This window comes from Anser brachyrhynchus (assembly GCF_964034855.1).
Source record: "Anser brachyrhynchus genome assembly, chromosome: 8".
NCBI lineage: Eukaryota > Metazoa > Chordata > Aves > Anseriformes > Anatidae > Anser > Anser brachyrhynchus.
This window is the reverse complement of record NC_137702.1, coordinates 7,171,215-7,188,668: the sequence shown is the minus strand read 5'-3', so window position 1 is coordinate 7,188,668 and position 17,454 is coordinate 7,171,215. Positions and strand designations below refer to the sequence as shown.

At 54.7% G+C, this 17,454-nt stretch overlaps 1 protein-coding gene across 1 annotated transcript; it reads right to left on the bottom strand.

The window, feature by feature from the left end:
- Positions 1 to 1,935: 1,935 nt before the first annotated feature.
- DMRTA2 (DMRT like family A2) lies at positions 1,936 to 4,472 on the bottom strand. The gene is made up of 2 exons (XM_080603319.1): positions 3,852 to 4,472; positions 1,936 to 3,698 (listed from the first exon to the last, which is right to left on the bottom strand). Exons 1-2 carry the CDS (start codon positions 4,342 to 4,344, stop codon positions 2,821 to 2,823), a joined length of 1,371 nt encoding a protein of 456 aa, XP_080459445.1. The 5' UTR covers positions 4,345 to 4,472; the 3' UTR covers positions 1,936 to 2,820.
- Positions 4,473 to 17,454: the final 12,982 nt, after the last annotated feature.

The window sequence follows — 17,454 nt, the reverse complement described above, 5'->3', positions numbered from 1 at the left end:
GCCCGGGGGCTCCTTTATCCCCCGGGGCCTCCTTTACCGGCAGGCCGGCGAGGCCCGCGGGGCGAGGGGAGGCGGCTGGGGGGTGCCGGAGCCTCCCCCGCCGGCCTCGGCCTCGGCCTCGGAGGCCGCCTGGCAGCGAGCGGGGCGCGGAGGGGTTCACGCTAGGTGAAGGAATGTCGTTTCGCTACTAAACGGTTAGTCTAATTTGATCTTTATTACGGCGCGGATTAGGGCTGATTCCCATCAAACAGCGGCGCCGTTAACATCGCTGCGGAACGCGGCCGGCTGCGTGCGGCGGGCTCCGGTACAGCCCCGCCGCTGCCCGCGACCAATGGATTAGGGTTTAATTAGCAGGGGAGCTTGGTAGCGCTCGCCTGCAGCCTCGCCGCTTTACAAATAATTTATACTCGGTCCCGCGGATTTTTATTCAAGTGACAGCATTTTATTTTACTCTAAAAGGGACCTGAATATTTTATGGCCTGCCAGGGGCTTCTGTACACGAACCTCTCCCAGGCAGCTTCTAACCCAGGGGATTTATTTATTTTTTTTTTTAATCTAGGGGAATTACATCAATAGGGACAATGTATCAGGTTCTCTTCCCCCCTCCTGCTGCTCCCCCCAGTTTAACATCCTAAACTATCCATATGAAAGTTAATCGTCGTGATCCCCACGGTCGGCTGTATAAATCCAAGCTCAAGCCAATCTCCAGGACGTGGCAACAATTCGGATAAATCGTCCTGCCCGGCCAACTACACAAGAATGGCTTTTATAATTAAAAGGGGAGCCGAGTTAAATCAACACCTCCTAAGCCCTTCTCAACAGGGCTAGAATGGGAGAAATGTGGCGACCTGATTTCTTTAAGTAGCAGCTCTTTGTAGCCCATTCATAATGCTAGATATGGAAACCCATCCTGCGCAAAGTCAGCTGCCAACCGAAAAAAAAAGGAAAAAAAAGTTTATTCAGATGCTCAAAGTCCATCTTTTTTTTTTCTTTCCAGTCTAACATAACCCTGGCACTTTATAACCAAACAGACAACTCCTTTTCCAATTAAAGTGGAATTAGGAAACTCAATCAAATTAGCTCACTATTAAAGCCCTTCTTTATTAAACCGTTTTATTGTAGTAATATTAAGTTTCACCCGCTCTTGGAACACGAGACTCTAAAAAGTTTCCCTTGTGATATTGATTTGGCTGCTCCCGGGGTGGATCGGGGTCAAAAGTATTTACCTAGGTGTAATCTGTAATATTTACTCCCCGAAGAAAATCTGAAAATTGTATCCAGCTTGATCAATCGCGCCGGGGAGCGCGGAGGGGCGTTTCGCTGCCTCCAGCTTTTGGGGCCGGGGCTGGCCGCCAGCCCCCGGCGACACGGAGCTGTCCCCGGCTGCGGGGCGCCCCCGGCAGCTGGCAGCCCGTGTTTACCCGCGTCTGTTTGCAGTGCGAGAGCAAACAGTCCAGCTGTGCCACCGAGCGCTTCGGGGGGATTAGGTTTCCATACCAACCAACTTGAGGAGCCTTCACGGGTTTCGTTCAGCCCCGCACCGCGCCCGCTCCGGGTGCGTGAGCATCCCCCGGGCAGGCACGAAGCGGGATGGGGCCGGGGCAGCGCCAGCCCCGCGGCACCCAGGAGCTCCCCAGACCCCGAAAGCAAAGCGGAGGGGTGCTCCCGGAGCAGCAGCCGGGCGCGCACCCGCGCCCCGTACGGCCCCGGGGAGCAGGAAGCCCCCGCGCCGTTCAGTGCAAGCACGCCAAGGGCAGATCTTCTGAAAGTGACAGGAAAAAGAAAAAAGAAAAAAAAAAGGCAAGGTTTGTAAGGAAAAGTTCCCGCTTCAACTTGCATCTCCGGTTTTTATTTTATTAATTTTTTTCTGGCGTGAATAAGATAAAGACCGGAACTGGAAATAAACTTCTTTAACAATTTCAGTTGATACGGAAATTGGTCCCATTTGTAGGCTTCGTTTTTATTTGCAAATTTTCCGGAGACTATCTGGTTTAACGATGATAAAAACGTAATAAACATATTTGTACTACTTTTGTAAACTCCTTCAGATACTGACCGTGCTTGCCAAACCAATCTCCCAAAACACACTCTCACCGCCTGATCAAATACCACTTGCCACTTATACCACTGTCGTTTTTTTTTTTTTAATAGAAAATAACATTTATTTCTATGAAATGGAAACACAGAATTACCTGTTAGAAACAGCAAGAAGTTTGCTACATTGGAACGAGAAAGCAATTTTCTTGCAGATCACAAATGAAGGAGGCTTATTAAATCGTCATACACCATTGGCGCCTGGGTCCTACGGACAGTTACAAATATATCTACTTTCCAATGTTATATACAGGTCGTAACATTTCTGGGGGTGGGAGGAAGAAGGGCTTTCAATTTGACGATATATTTCATCTATATGCCTGGTAAGTATTACAATGAGCTGTCTAACCTTTAGCTTAACGTTAATACCAAGTTCACCTACGAGTTACATTAATAACTTAGATTTCCATTTTATAACATTATACACTTGCTAGTATACATATATATAAATGTATGGGGGGAGTGTGTGTGTGTGTGTGTGTGTGCGTGCGGTGCGTGTGCACATACCCACCCCGCAGCGCACCCAGGGTACATCCATGCTTATGGCCATAAGCAACAAAGAGCGACTCACGTCTCCCCAACCCAAGCGCACCTTCTGGCCCTCCGAAGGCACCCTGCTCTGCCCAGCTCCCTGCCCACCCCCAAGTGCCACCAAGGGCGGTGGCAGCAACCTCACCCAGGCCCCCTGGCCATCCTGGCACCCCCCACCCCGCCGCCGAGGCCGCGCTATTGCTTCTCGGGGGTGTTGTTGACCATGGGCCCGTAGAGGCCGCCGGAGTAGACCTGCTCCTTGTGCACGGCGGAGCGGTCTCTCATGAGGTCGCTGAAGGCGTAGTCCACGGGCGGCCGAAAGCCGAGCGTGGGCATGAGCCCGGCCGTCGAGTAGGGGGTCATGAAGGCCAGTCCCCGGCTGTGCGCCGAGTAGGCGAGGCGCAGCGGGTTGAGTCCCAGGTGGGTGCCCAGCGGGTAGGCGCTGGCCTCGGCCCCGAAGTGCGTGGCGTTGGGCTGCAGCGGGGAGAAGGCCGAGCGGCTGCCCAGCGTGCCGATGGCGGGGGCCATGGCTCCGGCTATCAAGGGCCGGTGGTGGTGGGCGGCGGCGGCCGGGGCTGGCGGGAGGCCCTGCAGGGCGCCGTCCCGAGCCCAGCCCTCCTCGGGGCCCTTGTCCGGGCCGCGGTTGTTGAGGATCTGCTCGATGGCCTGCACCACGTCGCCGCCGCAGCCCTGCAGCACCAGCTCCAGCACGCTGCGCTTGTGCGCCGGGAAGACGCGCGTCAGGATGTCGATGGGAGTCCGCTGCCGGCCGCCGGCCGAGGGCGACGGGTCCTGCTCGTCCTTGTCCGCCTCCGAGCCCGAGTCCGAGCCCAGCGGGCTGATGGAGCCCGGGCTCTCCTCGCCCTCCTTCGGACCCTTGGAGACGGGCGAGCTGAGGAAGGACTCGCCGTCCCCGTTCTCCGAGCCCGAGCCGTGGCGAGCCTCCGGGGAGGAGGTGCCGGGCGCGGACTCGCCGTCGGGGGACAAGGGCTTCCCGGCCGCCTGCTGCGGGGTCACGGCGCGGCTCGGCAGCAGCGTCTTGGGGAACAGCTCGAACTTCTGCACCTTGGCGTCTGCGGGGCGCGGGGAGGGAGAAGGGAGAGAGCCGTCAGCGCGGCCGCCAGCCCCGCACACACACACACACACCGCCACGCACCCCCCGGCCCCGTCCGCCCGTCCGTCCGTCCCACACCCCCGCCCTCAGCCCCGTCCCCTCGCGGCCTCACCTGAGGCGCCGGCGCCTCCCTCGCCGCCGGCCCCGGCGCAGACGGAGCCGAAGACCTCGTACGCGGGCCGGGGCGGGATGATGCCGTTGGCGGCCGCCAGGGCCAGCCCCTCGGCGGTGCCGTAGAGCAGCTGCAGCTCGCGGGCCTCGTTCTCCTCCTGCGCCTGCTGGCGGCGCAGCGCCACCTGGGCGGCCATGACGCGCTGCCGCTCGGCGATCAGGGTGCACTTGGCGCACATGCAGTCCTTCCAGCGGCAGTACCGCTTGTGGCCCTTCAGCGCCGACACCACGCCGTGGTTGCGGCACCGGGCGCACTTGGGCGTCCGCGGGTACTTCTCGGCCGCCCGCAGCAGCAGCGGCGGAGCCCGCAGCAGGCTCCCGGCCACGCTCACCGGCAGCGTCGCCGCCGCCGCAGCCGCCGCCGCAGCCACCGAGCTGGGGGGCACCGGGGGGGCCGCGGCGGGCACGCTGGGCAGCTCCGAGCGCAGCTCCATGCCGCCGGCCGGAGGGAAGGGCCGAGCCCGACGGCGGCCCCCAAGGGGCCGGGGCACCCGCGGAGCGCCGCCGGGGCTCTAGGCGCGGGGACGGGGCGCGGGCGGGGTCCCGGGGGGCGGCATGCGAGCCCCCCCCGCCTCTCGCCGCGGCCCCGGGGCGGCTCCCGGAGCCCCTTCGCGCCCTCCCGCCCGCCCCCCTTCCTTCCTTCCTTCCTTGCTTCCTCGCTCCCCGCCGCGCCCCCGGGACGCGGATCTCGGCGCGCCGCTCAGGCCGCCCCCGCCGCCCCCGCTGCCCGGGCGCACCTGGCGGGGCAGCGCCGAGTCCATGGCGCCGGGCTCGCCGCCGAGCTGTGCCGCCCCGCCGGGGCCGGCGAACCCCGGTGCCGCCGGGCTCGGCTCCCCTCTCCCCCCTTCCGCTGTTATCACCGATCAGCAGCGTCCCTCCACGGAGCAATCCGGCTCCTCCGGCGGCACGGTCCCTCTCCACGAGGGCAACGATCCAGGAGGGGGAAAAAAAAGAAACCGCCCCGAGCGGCCGCACCGGGACCGGGCTCCCGCAGCGGGGCGAGCCGACGGCCGGCGCCGGGACCCGCGGCCGGGGGCCGTTCGGGCCGGTTCGGAAGGGTTCGGCTGGGGCTCGGCGAGGTTCGGAAGGATTCGGAAAGGTTCGGCTGGGCTCGGGACGCGCCCCGCGCGGCCGGAGCTGCCCGGAGAGCGCGGTGGCCGCCGCGCCGCCCGCCGCCACTCGCGCTATTGTTGCGCCCCGCGTTGCCATTAGGCAACATTTGACAACAATGTGGCGCCTGCTATTGGCCAGGGGCGGGAAGCGCCGCTCTGATTGGCCGCCCGCGGGCCCGCCGCGTCCGCCCGGCGGCTGCCGGAGCGCGGGGAGTCGGCGGCGCCCGGGGGGAGCGGGGAGAGCGCGGCCGGCGGGGCCGGGCGTGTGCGTGCGTGTGCGAGTGTGTGTGTGTGTGTGTGTGTGTGTGTGTGCGTGTGCGTGTGAGTGTGTCACCGGGAGTGTGTCACTGTGCCACTCGCAGTCCTTGTGCGAGTGTGTAAGAATGTGTCCGATTTCTCGCTACCTGAGAGTTTGGCTTTTCTTTTCTTTTTTTTTCTTTTAATTTTTTCTTTTGCTTTTTTTTCCTTTCCCCCCTCCCCCGTATCCCACTTGAAGCAGCAGTCGCTTTGCCAATTGCTCGGGTTTATTTTTCTTTTTTTTTTTTTTTTCTCAGGGTGTCACTTGTCCAAAGGGTGGCAGGGAAATGCAGTGTGCAAGGTGACCGTTCAGTTGATGGTCTCCCCCTCCCCTTGGCGATTTGGTGTTTTAACAGAACCTAACGATGCCTTTCCTTTCCTTTCCTTTCCTTTCCTTTCCTTTCCTTTCCTTTCCTTTCCTTTCCTTTCCTTTCCTTTCCTTTCCTTTCCTTTCCTTTCCTTTCCTTTCCTTTCCTTTCTTTCCTTTCCTTTCCTTTTCCTTTCCTTTCCTTTCCTTTCCTTTCCTTTCCTTTCCTTTCCTTTCCTTTCCTTTCCTTTCCTTTCCTTTCCTTTCCTTTCCTTTCCTTTCCTTTCCTTTCCTTTCCTTTCCTTTCCTTTCCTTTCCTTTCCTTTCCTTTCCTTTCCTTTCCTTTCCTTTCCTTTCCTTTCCTTTCCTTTCCTTTCCTTTCCTTCCCTTTCCTTTCCCTTCCTTCCCTTTCTCCCTTTCTCTCTCTCTCTCTCTCTTCCTCTTTCTCTTTCTCTTTTCTTTATTTCTGTCTTTCCCAGCTTCTTGCCTTCTTTCTTCTCTCTTTCCTTCTTTCTTTCTTTTCTTCTTTCCCTGTTTCTCTCTCCCTCCCCCTGTCTCCCCCTCCCTCTCCCCCTCTCCCGTTCTTTCCTTCCCCTTTCCCTTCTCCCCTCTCCCCAGACCCTCTCTCCCGGCCGCCCCAGGCCCCAGCCGAGGTGAGTGCAGACCCGCTCCGCTCCGCTCCGTGCTCGCTCCGCAGCCCGCTCCCGGCCGCCCCCGCCGGTGCCACCGCCGCCACCGGGCCCGGCGCTGCGCGGGGACAGCGACAGCGAGGGGGGGCGGCTCGGGCCGGACACCGTGCGTGAACCCAAAAGCTTTTGTTTTAGCCTTAACCACCCCGCCTTGACGTCACCTTCGCGGGGAACCGGCCCGCCTGGGGAGGAGGTAACGGGCTGGGAGCTTTGGGGGCAAATAACGGCGTCTGCTTCCCCGAGGGCTCTCACCTCTGCTGCCTTCCCACGGGACGCCTCCGGACTCGGCGGCACTCGGCAGAGCCCCCGGGACGAGCTCCGGGGGTTCCCTCCCGATAACGGCACCCCTGGGCTCGCCGCTAAGGACCCGCGGGGAGAAGCGGAGCGCTTTGCATCGCCTTGCTTCGCCTCGCTTCGCTTTGCCTTGCCTTGCCTTGCTTTGCCTTGCTTTGCCTTGCTTTGCTTTGCCTTGCCTTGCTTTGCTTTGCTTTACCTTGCTTTGCTTTGCTTCACCTTGCTTTGCTTTGCTTTACCTTGCTTTGCTTTGCTTCGTTTTGCTTTGCCTTGCTTTACCTTGCCTTGCTTTGCTTCGTTTCTCCCCGCCCTGCCCCGCTTTGCTCGGGACGCGGCTCCCCCCGGGGCGCTCCCACCCGTGCCCTTTCCGCGCAGGGCCGCCAGGCCGCTCCCCGCTGCAGGACACGCGGCGGCCGCTGCCCCTTCCCCTCTGTCACCCTCCTGTGCTTAGGAAAAGTACATTTGGCAGATCCCGCAAACTTCTGATATTTCTTGCCGTTGCACTTACGTCGTTCTTCCCCTTTCTTATATATTTCTTTTTAATTTTTATTTTGTTACGGAATGAACGTTTCCCCGCCCGACTTTCTGTGTGTGCAGCTGCCACCCGCTCCTCGTGATGAAGGTGTTATGACACCTTTATTTAATACAGTCGAGAAGTCAAAATATCCGATTTAATTTTATTTGCAAGCACTAATTTTACTCTCCGGGGAGAATTACTCAGATCATCTGGTTTAATTGGGAATTCGTAGAACTCGATCAGACTGAAAGAGAAACAATTAAAGTATTGCTTTGTGTGGGCTTAGCACGGAGGAAAGGTTCTCCCTTCTTCCTGGCAGTTTTGTTTGGTTTTGCGTTGTTTCTTTTTTTTTTCTTTTTCCCCTGCAAATACCTTCTCCTTTCCGCCCCGAGGCAGCCTGCCATCACCACCGACACGGGACACGGGTTCCGCCGATTTCCCCGCTTCCTTTTTCTTTCAGCTTCGATTTCAATGAAAGGGCTGGGTCCTCCTTTCCTTTCACGGCCTTTTTAAAACAACAAAAAAAATTTTGCAAACAGCCAATTCCAAAACAAATAAATACAAAATAAAAAAAAATAATAAAGGAAAGTCATCGAGCAGCTGATCAGCCAGTGAAACGCCGTGATTCCTGCGCAGAGCCTCGTCCCGTTAGCGATACCCCAAAGGACGGGGTGGAAGTTTGGAGCACTCGGAGCGCTCATCGGGCAGCACCCCGACCCCGCCGCGTCCCGCACGGGTCCCGCACGGGTCCCGCACCGCCCTGCTCGGAGCGGGCTCGGGCACCGCGTCCCGGCGCTGCGCACCCCAGCACCCAGCGCCCTTCTCCGTGTGTCCCAGCTCAGCCCCTGGCCCCGGCCCCCTTTCCCCCATGCTGTATTTTCGAGCATCACGCCCAGCACGCAGACAACAGGGAAACACTCCGGGGTTCTTCCCCCACCCCGTAAAAGAAATAAAATAAATAAAATGTTTATTGCAAGAGCACACAACGCACCCCCCGGCGTTCAGCAAGTGCTGAGGACGTTTGGCTGCTGCCGGCTCCGGGCCCCCCCCGCTCCTCGGCTCCAGCCGCTGCCCAGCTCCGGCCGCCGGAGCGGCCACTTCCGAGCGGCTTCCAACGACTCCTGCCGTTTTCTTCACAAAGTGCCTCCGGCCAGCACAGCCCGGCCCCCCGAGGCTCGCCTGTCCGCGTATTTTAGCAGCGACCCCGTCCTTGGTGCGCCTCGGAGGCTCTGCCTGTCCCCGAGCCCTGGGAAGCGGGACAGGCGCTGCGCACCTTTCGTACATTTCACCCGAGCAAAACCCAGCCGGGCTGCGGCTCAGCCCGGGCCAGCAGCCCCGCATTTAGTGGGGTGGGGGTTTGGGACTTTGTCCCGCTTTGTCCCGGCGTGGGGTGCCGAGGCTGGGCAGATTTGGGGCCCCACGCACAACCCGCGCGTGGGCGCTGGGCTGCGGGGCGGGAGAGCCTCGGCGCCTTGCGCGATACAACCCGAAACGCTGCTTCTTTCTTTCTTTCTTTTTTCCTTCATTTTCTTTCTTTCTTTCTTTCCTTTTCTTTTTCCCAGAAAGACCCAATCTCCCCCGTGTTTATCTCCCACCTCTCTCCCTCCTGATCTCCCTAAAAGCCTCCCTGTGCATCGCTGCACCCGTGCAAAACTTTGAGAGGGCTGCATGCGACGGTGCCGCTGCATCTTCCCCCAATTACAGTAGTAAAATCTTAATTAAAAAGAGCCCGTCTATTGGCTGCCATGCGGGGGAAGGCAGACACGCACGCCCGGAGGCAGCGCAGCGCCCGGAAGCATCCCCGAGAAATATAGTTCTTGATTAGTGTATTTTCATCTCGTTCTTAGCGGAAGACAGTTTGTAAGTACCTGCTAATGTTAGTGCTCTTTAAGGTTTCAATTGTTCTAGGGGGTTTGCCATTGACTTTTTCATTATTTACCTACTGAATCAAAGTAAGCAAATGCCATCTGTTTCCCTGCTGCTATCATCTTCACTTTTAATTATCCGCCCAGCAGCCTAATAGAGATGATATTAAACTAAATCTTTTTGACATTAAAAGTAATTATCCCCAAACCAATATTACAAGCCCGAGCCCCACCTCCCCCCAGGCAGGCGGCACACTCCGCCGAGCCCGGCCGAGCTCCCGCAGCCCGGCGCGGGGAGCGGCTGCAGGGGATCCCCCCGGCCCGGGCTCCTCGAGTAGCTGCGACGTGATTAACTCCATTTCCCCGCTCCCAGTGGGGGAGGAAAGAGAGAAGAGGAGAGAGGTTTGAGGCCGAAGCACGGGAAAAACGGGGCTCGGGGCTGCGGCCGGGGCCGGTGCGGGGCCCCCCCCGGGGGCTGCTGGAAAGCCCCCAGCGCCCGGGTGCTGAGCCCAGGGCAGCCCCTCCGAGGATTTTCCCCGTCCCACGGCACCGGCGGAGCGGAGGAGCGGGCTGAGGAGCGGGATCCGAATTTGGGGAGGGGGCGAGTGGCCGGACAGATGCCACCGCCCCCCCGGGTCACCTCGCTGCGACCCCAACTCCTCGGCCACGTCCCCTTCCTGCCTCTCGCTCTTGGTGCGAGCCGGAGCCGCGGCCCCCATTTCCTTTAATATGTGCTAAACTGAGCTAATTTTAATTGCATGTTTCAACTTTGCTAATTAAATAGAGCGGTCTAATTAAAAGTGACTAGGGAACAGTTTTAATTCAACCCTCTACTTTTTTAACAATCCATTATGCAACAAATCCAGGGTAAGCCCTCCCTTTAAAAAAAAGCTACAGATGATTGAGTTTTTACACCTTTTTACACGCTCACAATGGGGGGACCTGACCCAACATATGTAGCGGCGGGGCCGGGCCCCCCCCGGCTCCCCGGCGGGGCTTTGGGAAGGGGCTGCCCGGCTGCTGCTGCCCTGCCGGAGCGCTGCCGGGCCCCGGCTGCCTCCCGGGGCCTCCCCGCTGGAAGTGCGGAGACTATTAGCCCGGCAGAGGTTAGAGTAGCACATCCCCAAGACAGCAGCCCAGGATTTGGGAAAATCGGGCTCTTTACACGCTTCATCTCTTCACCAAGTGCTCATTAGGTTGTTAACCTCTGGTTCACATGAAAGGGGCATGTGATGAATCCCCTCCCGAACAAATGGGCGCATCCCCCTTCAGGCACCGAACAAAGCCCTTAAAATAACTGCACAAGAAAGCCTTTACTTGTTACTCTAAAATTTCTTTTCTCTGAGAGCTTGTGCCCGTCCGCACACACGCACAGACGCACGGAAAGCAGAAGAAAAGCACACACACACCACCCCCCGTCCCCCCCGCACCCCGTTTGCTGGTGCTGAAACCCGAAATCCCCGGGCCTCTGGCGCTGCCTGGTGCCCCCCCTTCGGGCCGGGGGTCCCCAAAGGGGCGGAAAGGGACCGTGAGCTTTGGGGGGGGGGGGGGGGGGCAGACCTGTTTGGGATGCTGAGGGGCCGGGGCCGCCCCAATTCTCCCCAGGCGCCCTAAGGGATTCACCGCCGAGGGGAACCCCGGCGGGAGCCTCGCTCCGACCCGAAAAGGGGGGATCCCGGGAGGGATCCCGGGGGGGATCCCGGGGGTCCAGGGCCGCAGCCAGCGCGGAGGCTGCTCTCCCCTTGCGCTGCCCCGTCCAGGGCTCTCCTTGCTCGTAGAGGGGCGGCCGGGAGCGGAGCCTGCGCTCCGGCATTCCCACAGCTATTGTATGGATTTTAGCCTCTTTAAGAGCGTTCCTTTTCTCTCTCTCTCTCTCCCTCCCTCCTTCTCTCTCTCCCTTTTTATTCCCCAGCCCCTCGGGCATGGATTACAGCGGCAGACAATTTTCCCTTCGCACCTTATTGATGGCTAAATGCACTCGGGGATGCTGGAGGGCGGGGAGGGGGGGGGGGGCTCCCCAGGCACCGGATCGGGGGCGAGGGGAAAGAGAGGGACCCCGAGATGGCGGCCCCGGCCCCCCGCGTCCCCCCACGACCCGCGAGGTGGGGTTCCTGCCGCGGGGAGCCCCCGCCTGCTGCTTCCTCGCCGTGGGCCGGCGGCGTGGAAGTGCACACGCACACGGCCATGCACACGCACACGGCCATGCACACGCACACACACACCATATACACACACACACACACACACACACGGCCATGCACACGCACCCGCAGGTGAAGAGGAGCCGGCAGCTCGGAGCCCGAACGAGTCGGGGAAGCCCCCGCTCCGCTAATTTACTGCAGGGCACTCCGAGAGGTTCATTAAAACGGCCCTTGTCAGCTCCCTAACGATCCGAGAGCTTTTTAATTATATTTTATATTCCCCTACCCGTCCCCTAACTTCAAACACATGGTAAAAAGGATTTGCCGTTTTGTTTCAGGTAAAACCTAATAATTAAAATTCAGACCCCGTCCCATGCATCTGCTTCGCCTTTGCCAAATGAATTGAAGGGAGAGAGAAAAGCGATTTCATTGAGATCACAGATGGGGTGCAGGTTTTTGGAAGAAATTTGAGAAACACCATTGTCCAGAATCAAAACTCTATGTCTTGCCCCACAAAGGGGGCTGCTTTAAGCCCCTCAACTTCTATGGGGCTTGTTTTTTAAACTTTAAGTGTTCCGCACAATAAGCTGCCACCAAAATGTCACAACCGCTCTGATTCCAAGTGTGTCTCGCTGCAAAGGGTGCCGAAAAAATGAAGGGAGCAAAGGGAAGGAGTGTAATTAAAAGCCCCGGAGCCCTCCTGCCTGCTGGGGCAGGGCGTGAGGGGGGCGCGGGCACCCCGGGGTGCTGCCGGCCCGGCCCTGCCCGCGCCTCGCAGCGCGCCCACGTTTGGGAGCCTAAATCGTTCCATTAGCCGAAAGCAGAAGATTAAGCCTTTTATTTTTATTCATGACGATGACAGCTCCGGTCGGATTTGCCGGAGGATCTCCCCCCCCACCCCCGCCCCATGTTTGTTGCCCTAGGAGCTCAGGAGCTTAACAGCCCTGCCGGAATGCGATGGATAAATACAACCTATGTCGTTAAAGAGACATATCGAGCGCGGCGGCGGAGGGGCGGGAGGAGAGGGCTGCTTTAACATCAACAACCACGGGCGCTTAGGGAAAAAGACAAAAAAAAATCTTTTATTTTTTTTTTTTCGGTGAACGCGCGCTGTTTAACGGGGCCCTATGCACACGCAGACTCCCCCTCAGAAGTCACCCACGGCCTCTCCGCCGTCCCCCGAGGCTCCCCCGGTCTCCTCCCGGCCCAGGGAGGGCTCCAGGGAGGCAGCTGGGTCCTGCCCGGCGGTCCCGGGGTCCCGTTTCCCTGCCCGCCGCCATGTCACGAGGCAGCGAGGTGCGAAGCGCGGTGTCGCCCTCCGGCTCCGTCCCGCGCCCGCCGCCCGCGGGGCTCCTGAGGCGAGGGGCCCGGCTGAGGCGCCGCCGCCATTTCCTCAGCTCAGCGCCCGGGCGTTTCCCCCGCGGGGAGCTCCCGGCAGAGAGCCGGCGGCCACCCCGGTGCCCCCTCACACGGGTGCCGACCCCGTCCCGTCCCGCTGCGGGCTCCCCGGGCTGTTTTCCCCTTCCCGGTGCCCGCCGCCGTCGAGCTCCTCACACGGGAGCCGGGCCTCGCGCCGGCTGAGGGCGGGAAGGCCTCGATGGCGGCTCCGCCCGCCTTGAGGGGGCCGGGGCGGACAAACAAGCGACGGGGAAGGCAGCTGAGAACCGCTCCCTGCTCGCTCTGCCCCCTTCAGAGCCCAGACACCGCCGGGGGCTGCCCCCACAGCGGCTGCCCCCTGCCCGCCCGCTCCTCAGGGAGCCTGGGACGGTCCCGGCTGGGTCTGGAGGCTCTGGGGGTGTGGAAGTGGAGGCGGCAGCGATGGCTCGGGGTGTGCGGGGCTCCGCCGAGGGGGAGCTTAATTAATTAATTAAGAGGAGGAAGAACTGGAGCTGGCTCCTGCAGGCTGGGAGACACGGCAGGGCGACATTTGCCGTGGACCCGTGAGACGAAAAGAGAGGAAACGGCCACAGCCAAGCTGCGCACTCCCCTTAAGCACACCCACACCGTACGACCTCAGGGGTGCTCAACAAAGGTGAATTTATGGGGTTCTGAACAATACTATCACCACAGAAAACCCAAACAAACCAAACCGAGTCCGGTGAACTTGAAGAAGTCTTGCAAACCGTTTTTTTCGTTATTTTCCTTTGGGTGAAGAAGTGTAAAGCTTATTTCTCATGGCTCTGGAGATTTCTGTCAGTTGAGGTGGGGCAAACTGCCCGCCGAGAAGCCCCCATCCACAGGCGGGGAGCTTGCTTTTTGGGGTGTGTGGGACTAGAGCTGAGTAGCGACGTTTTTCCCCTTAGGAAACAGGCTAAGAATTTGTCATCCTCGTTGAGAATAACGTTACAGTAGGTCTATCCTTAAATGTAGCTGTCTCATGCCATTCCAGGTCTGATTTGTAAGAACGGGACCTCTTTTCCGTTATTAATAACGACTTCTCCTATGTAAAATCGTTTATTCCCTCTTTAGTTGAGAGTGCTTAAGCAGTGATGCAATACATCGTAGTGTATAAAGTCTTCAAGCTTATTCTGTGCTTAAAATCATATGAATCCTACCAACTTTATTAATAAGTGTTCGTCATTTTTCTTAGTGGCATATAAATAACCTGAAAATCCATTTTTCTGTTTGAAATAAGTGAATTGGCTGTAATTAAAAATATCCGTGATTATGATAACTGAAACATTTTTTTTTAAATCCACATACTCTTTGAGGGCAACCAATTCCACTTTCTCTTGGAAGATAAATTCCTTCTTGTAAGATTCTTGTAAGCAAGTAATTATAAAATATCTTAATTTTATTATGTTTTTAACCATTTTTAATCAGTGAAAGAAGAAACCCATCAGAAGACTTTAAAGGGAAAGATCAAACGATATTTCTGTAACAACACTTTATTCTTTAGCAGCTTTTTTGACAGTATAATTTCCATTGTGCTTCTCCCGTACTACTCTGCTTTGGCTGCTCTTCATTTACGAGCTTGATTCTTACCCTGCTGTGACCAGCCCCTTCTCACCAACCCAGTAGTGCGTGGCTGCCATAAAGTTATTTTAATTGGTCTCCCAAGGAGAGGGGGCTGCTTATGGGAAATCAGTTTACTACAGGATGATGTAAAGGCAACTCTTAGTGCTATCACCTTTTCCAGCACAGAGAGCATGACTTGAGTGCAGGGCACTCAGCGCTGCCATGCCATTTCTAGAGCAGCTGAGAACCTCCTGGTGTATTTTTTGGTATGTTCTCAGTGCGACAGGCATCTAATAGCCACTACATTATGGAATCCATTGGTGGTAACATATCTTCTCTTTGCTTAGCAGGTATTTCTGTTACCAGTAGCTTTTTTGTTTCAATAAAACACAGCATTATTGGATTTTGATTAATTTTGAAAAGCTGTGGTAATTGTGCAGAAGGAATTGGTTTGATACTAGAAGTAGACTACGATGGGAGCTAGATAAATGTTAATAAAACCAGGAAGGTGTTTTTGAAGCAAAATTAGGAATTTTCAACAGGTTAGTATAATGTATGTTCTACTGAATCTGGTGCTTTTTGCTTGATAAGAAATATTGCTACCGCATAGTGATTACTGAATGAAAAGAAGGCAAATATGATAATAAGCTTTAGCTGAAGGAAAAAAAAATACACTTGAAAACATCTAAAACACAAGGAATGTGGAAGGAATTCTGTGCCTACCAAAGTACAACTGCTAAAGGAGTAAACTGCATGTTTGCCTTGAAATTGCTCGTACAATGAAAGGAATGCCTCGTATCTACTCAGACTTTCCAGTTGAGAGTATTTGAATGCTTTCAGTTCATATTCATAAATTTTTTTTTGCAGGTGACTAGTGAATACTGGTAAACTAAAAGTCAAAACGGATTGGACAAACTTTACAAGGAACAGGAATCTTGAAACTTTCAGTTCATTTTTTCCCCACTACTTGACAGGATACTGCAACAGCCACACAATGCCTTAGTATTCACTTTAGTTTAAACCACAAAAATCTAGAAGTATTTTTCAGTAACTAAATGCTCTCTGCAACTCTCAGATTATACTTCTTAAATTCTAAAACGTAACAAAGGAAAAAAAAACACAATAAAATGAAACGCAAACAAACAAACAAAACAACTTTCAACAAACCCTAGATTTTTGGAAATAGATCCACTAAACAATTTACTTAATTTCTTCCATAGGTGTGAGTTTATAATTGTGGTGCAAAAATCCCTTCTCAGCAACCATCTCTTTTTGGAAATGCTTGCTTTTCCTTACACAAGCGAAAGTCCTAATTAATCAGGGTGTATGAAAAGACCTGACAAAATGCGAAGTGTTTCTATGTACACATTAGAACAATTTTAAAAGTCTTAAAATGGCTTAAATAGAATGGGAGGCTTCAAACAGCAATATATTTGCACTCTCAGTAAATTTTGGAAAGGCAAGATCATGAATAGGATGTTGTAGTTACAAGTTATAAAATGCCTATGAATCATGCTCATGTAAGTCATGCTCAGAGACTGTGACGATAGCTTAAATAAATCACAGAGGCAAACAAAATGATAGCAAACACATTTTATGGTAAATGAAAAACATACAGTATTTTACTTTAAAAAATCACCACATTTAATTTTTCAGTAGAAGAAAACTCTGTGAAGAAGAAGATACCAAAGGGAAATTAAATCACAATTGAAAGAATAAGCTCATCATCAAACCTGTATGAAGATACTGGCTTAGATCCTCAGCGTACACATATATCTTATTTTAAAAAATACTCCAGAAGGCCCACGAGAAGTACCCGAGCCACGTCAGCCAGCACATTGAAGGATGCACTGAAAGACAGACTGATATGAGGAGAACAGAACATGACCGTCAACTTTTGGAAGATGTAAAAGCAAAACTAAACAACCCACACACCTTGAGGAACAATTGCCAAAGGTGTAAAAGATAATTAAAAAATATCAGAAACAGGAAGCCTGCCAGAAAGATAATTGGGCTCACATATTTTCAGGGTGTAAAAGGAGTACTTAACGAAAGTAGGGCAATTGCAGGCGAGCTAAGCCAGTCATTTGCAGCAATGTTTTACTGCAGTGGAAACATCTTCTCTTGCGAGAAGAGGGAATATTACTCAGAGACGGATAGCTGGAAGCTGTAAGCAACAGATTTCATAGCGAGAAAGGTTATCAGTGATGTCCCCGTGGATTTCTGTGGGAACCTGTGCTGTTCAGGGTGCTCGTCCAATACCCGGGAAACGCTCCCAGCAGTGAGGTGCTGCTATTGATGGAGGTTGCTCACTCAGATGGCTGGATCAAAAGTGAATGGCAATAAACTGTGGAAAACTCACAACACAAAGTTGGAAAAAAAGTAAATCAACTCATTGGTAGTAAGTACAAAATAATGATTGCGTTAACCAGTAGTTTTTTCTGAGCACAGGAACTAATGAAGCCTACTTTTATAACCAGCAGTTGAATGACATCTTAATTAAATTATATTAAGGCTGCAGTGTGACTTCCATCTTTATATTACACATAAAAGAATCCACAGAGAAAAACCCTGGCTAAGGTTCGAATTCTCTGGTATCTAATGAGGCATCAAATGCCACTGAAGCTTTTTTCTGCAGGTAGGGCACTCAGGCTGCTCTCTCAGGTCTGCGATGACTGCTAAGCGTTAGATCCAGTGAGCCTTGCCCTCGCTGGAGACACTCAGCATCTCCTGTCTGGCTTCCTACTTCTCAGCAGCGGGGCTGCCTACCTTCACAAAACTTACCGAAACTTCAGGTGGCAAAACCTTTATGCAACTTGTCTAATTTGCTTAAAATTCAAAAGCAAATGTTAAATTTAAAGGTAAAAACAAGGCATCCAAAAAATATTTTGAGGTGCAGTAATCATGTAACACGCTTGCGTAAATGCTGTGTGTCTGGGAACCTGTCTAACCTTGACTCCACAGGTGGGCCGCTCTCCTAAACCAGCTGTTACCACCTGAGGAAGAGATCTTGCAGTTTTCATGGATATTTCTGTGAGGAGGCTCAGTAGTAATCAGGGGCAAATAGAAGAAGGAATTACTAGAGAAGAAATTGAGAGGAAAAAGATGTCACGAGGACAGTGTGCAAGCTCCTGATGAGTCCTCTCTCTCCTGGAAGATGGCATGAAGTCTGTTCACTTGACATAGGGCATATTAGAAATGGAAGGGGTAAAAAGGAAGGCAACAAAAACATTCAAATATACAAAATGGACTCATTTAAAGAAGATATCCTCTAGCCCAGAGCTCCTCATATTTGGAGAGGAGACAATTACGAGGGTATGACAGACGTCTTCAAAACCATGGATGGTGTTGAGGGAGTGAACAA

Bases quoted from the DNA above. Each gene is read 5' to 3' on its own strand.
- DMRTA2 (XM_080603319.1), bottom strand. From the start codon at position 4,344: ATGGAGCTGCGCTCGGAGCTGCCCAGCGTGCCCGCCGCGGCCCCCCCG. The intron at 3,699-3,851 runs GTGAGGCCGCGA...CGCGCCCCGCAG, and splicing joins GGGAGGCGCCGGCGCCTCAG to ACGCCAAGGTGCAGAAGTTC.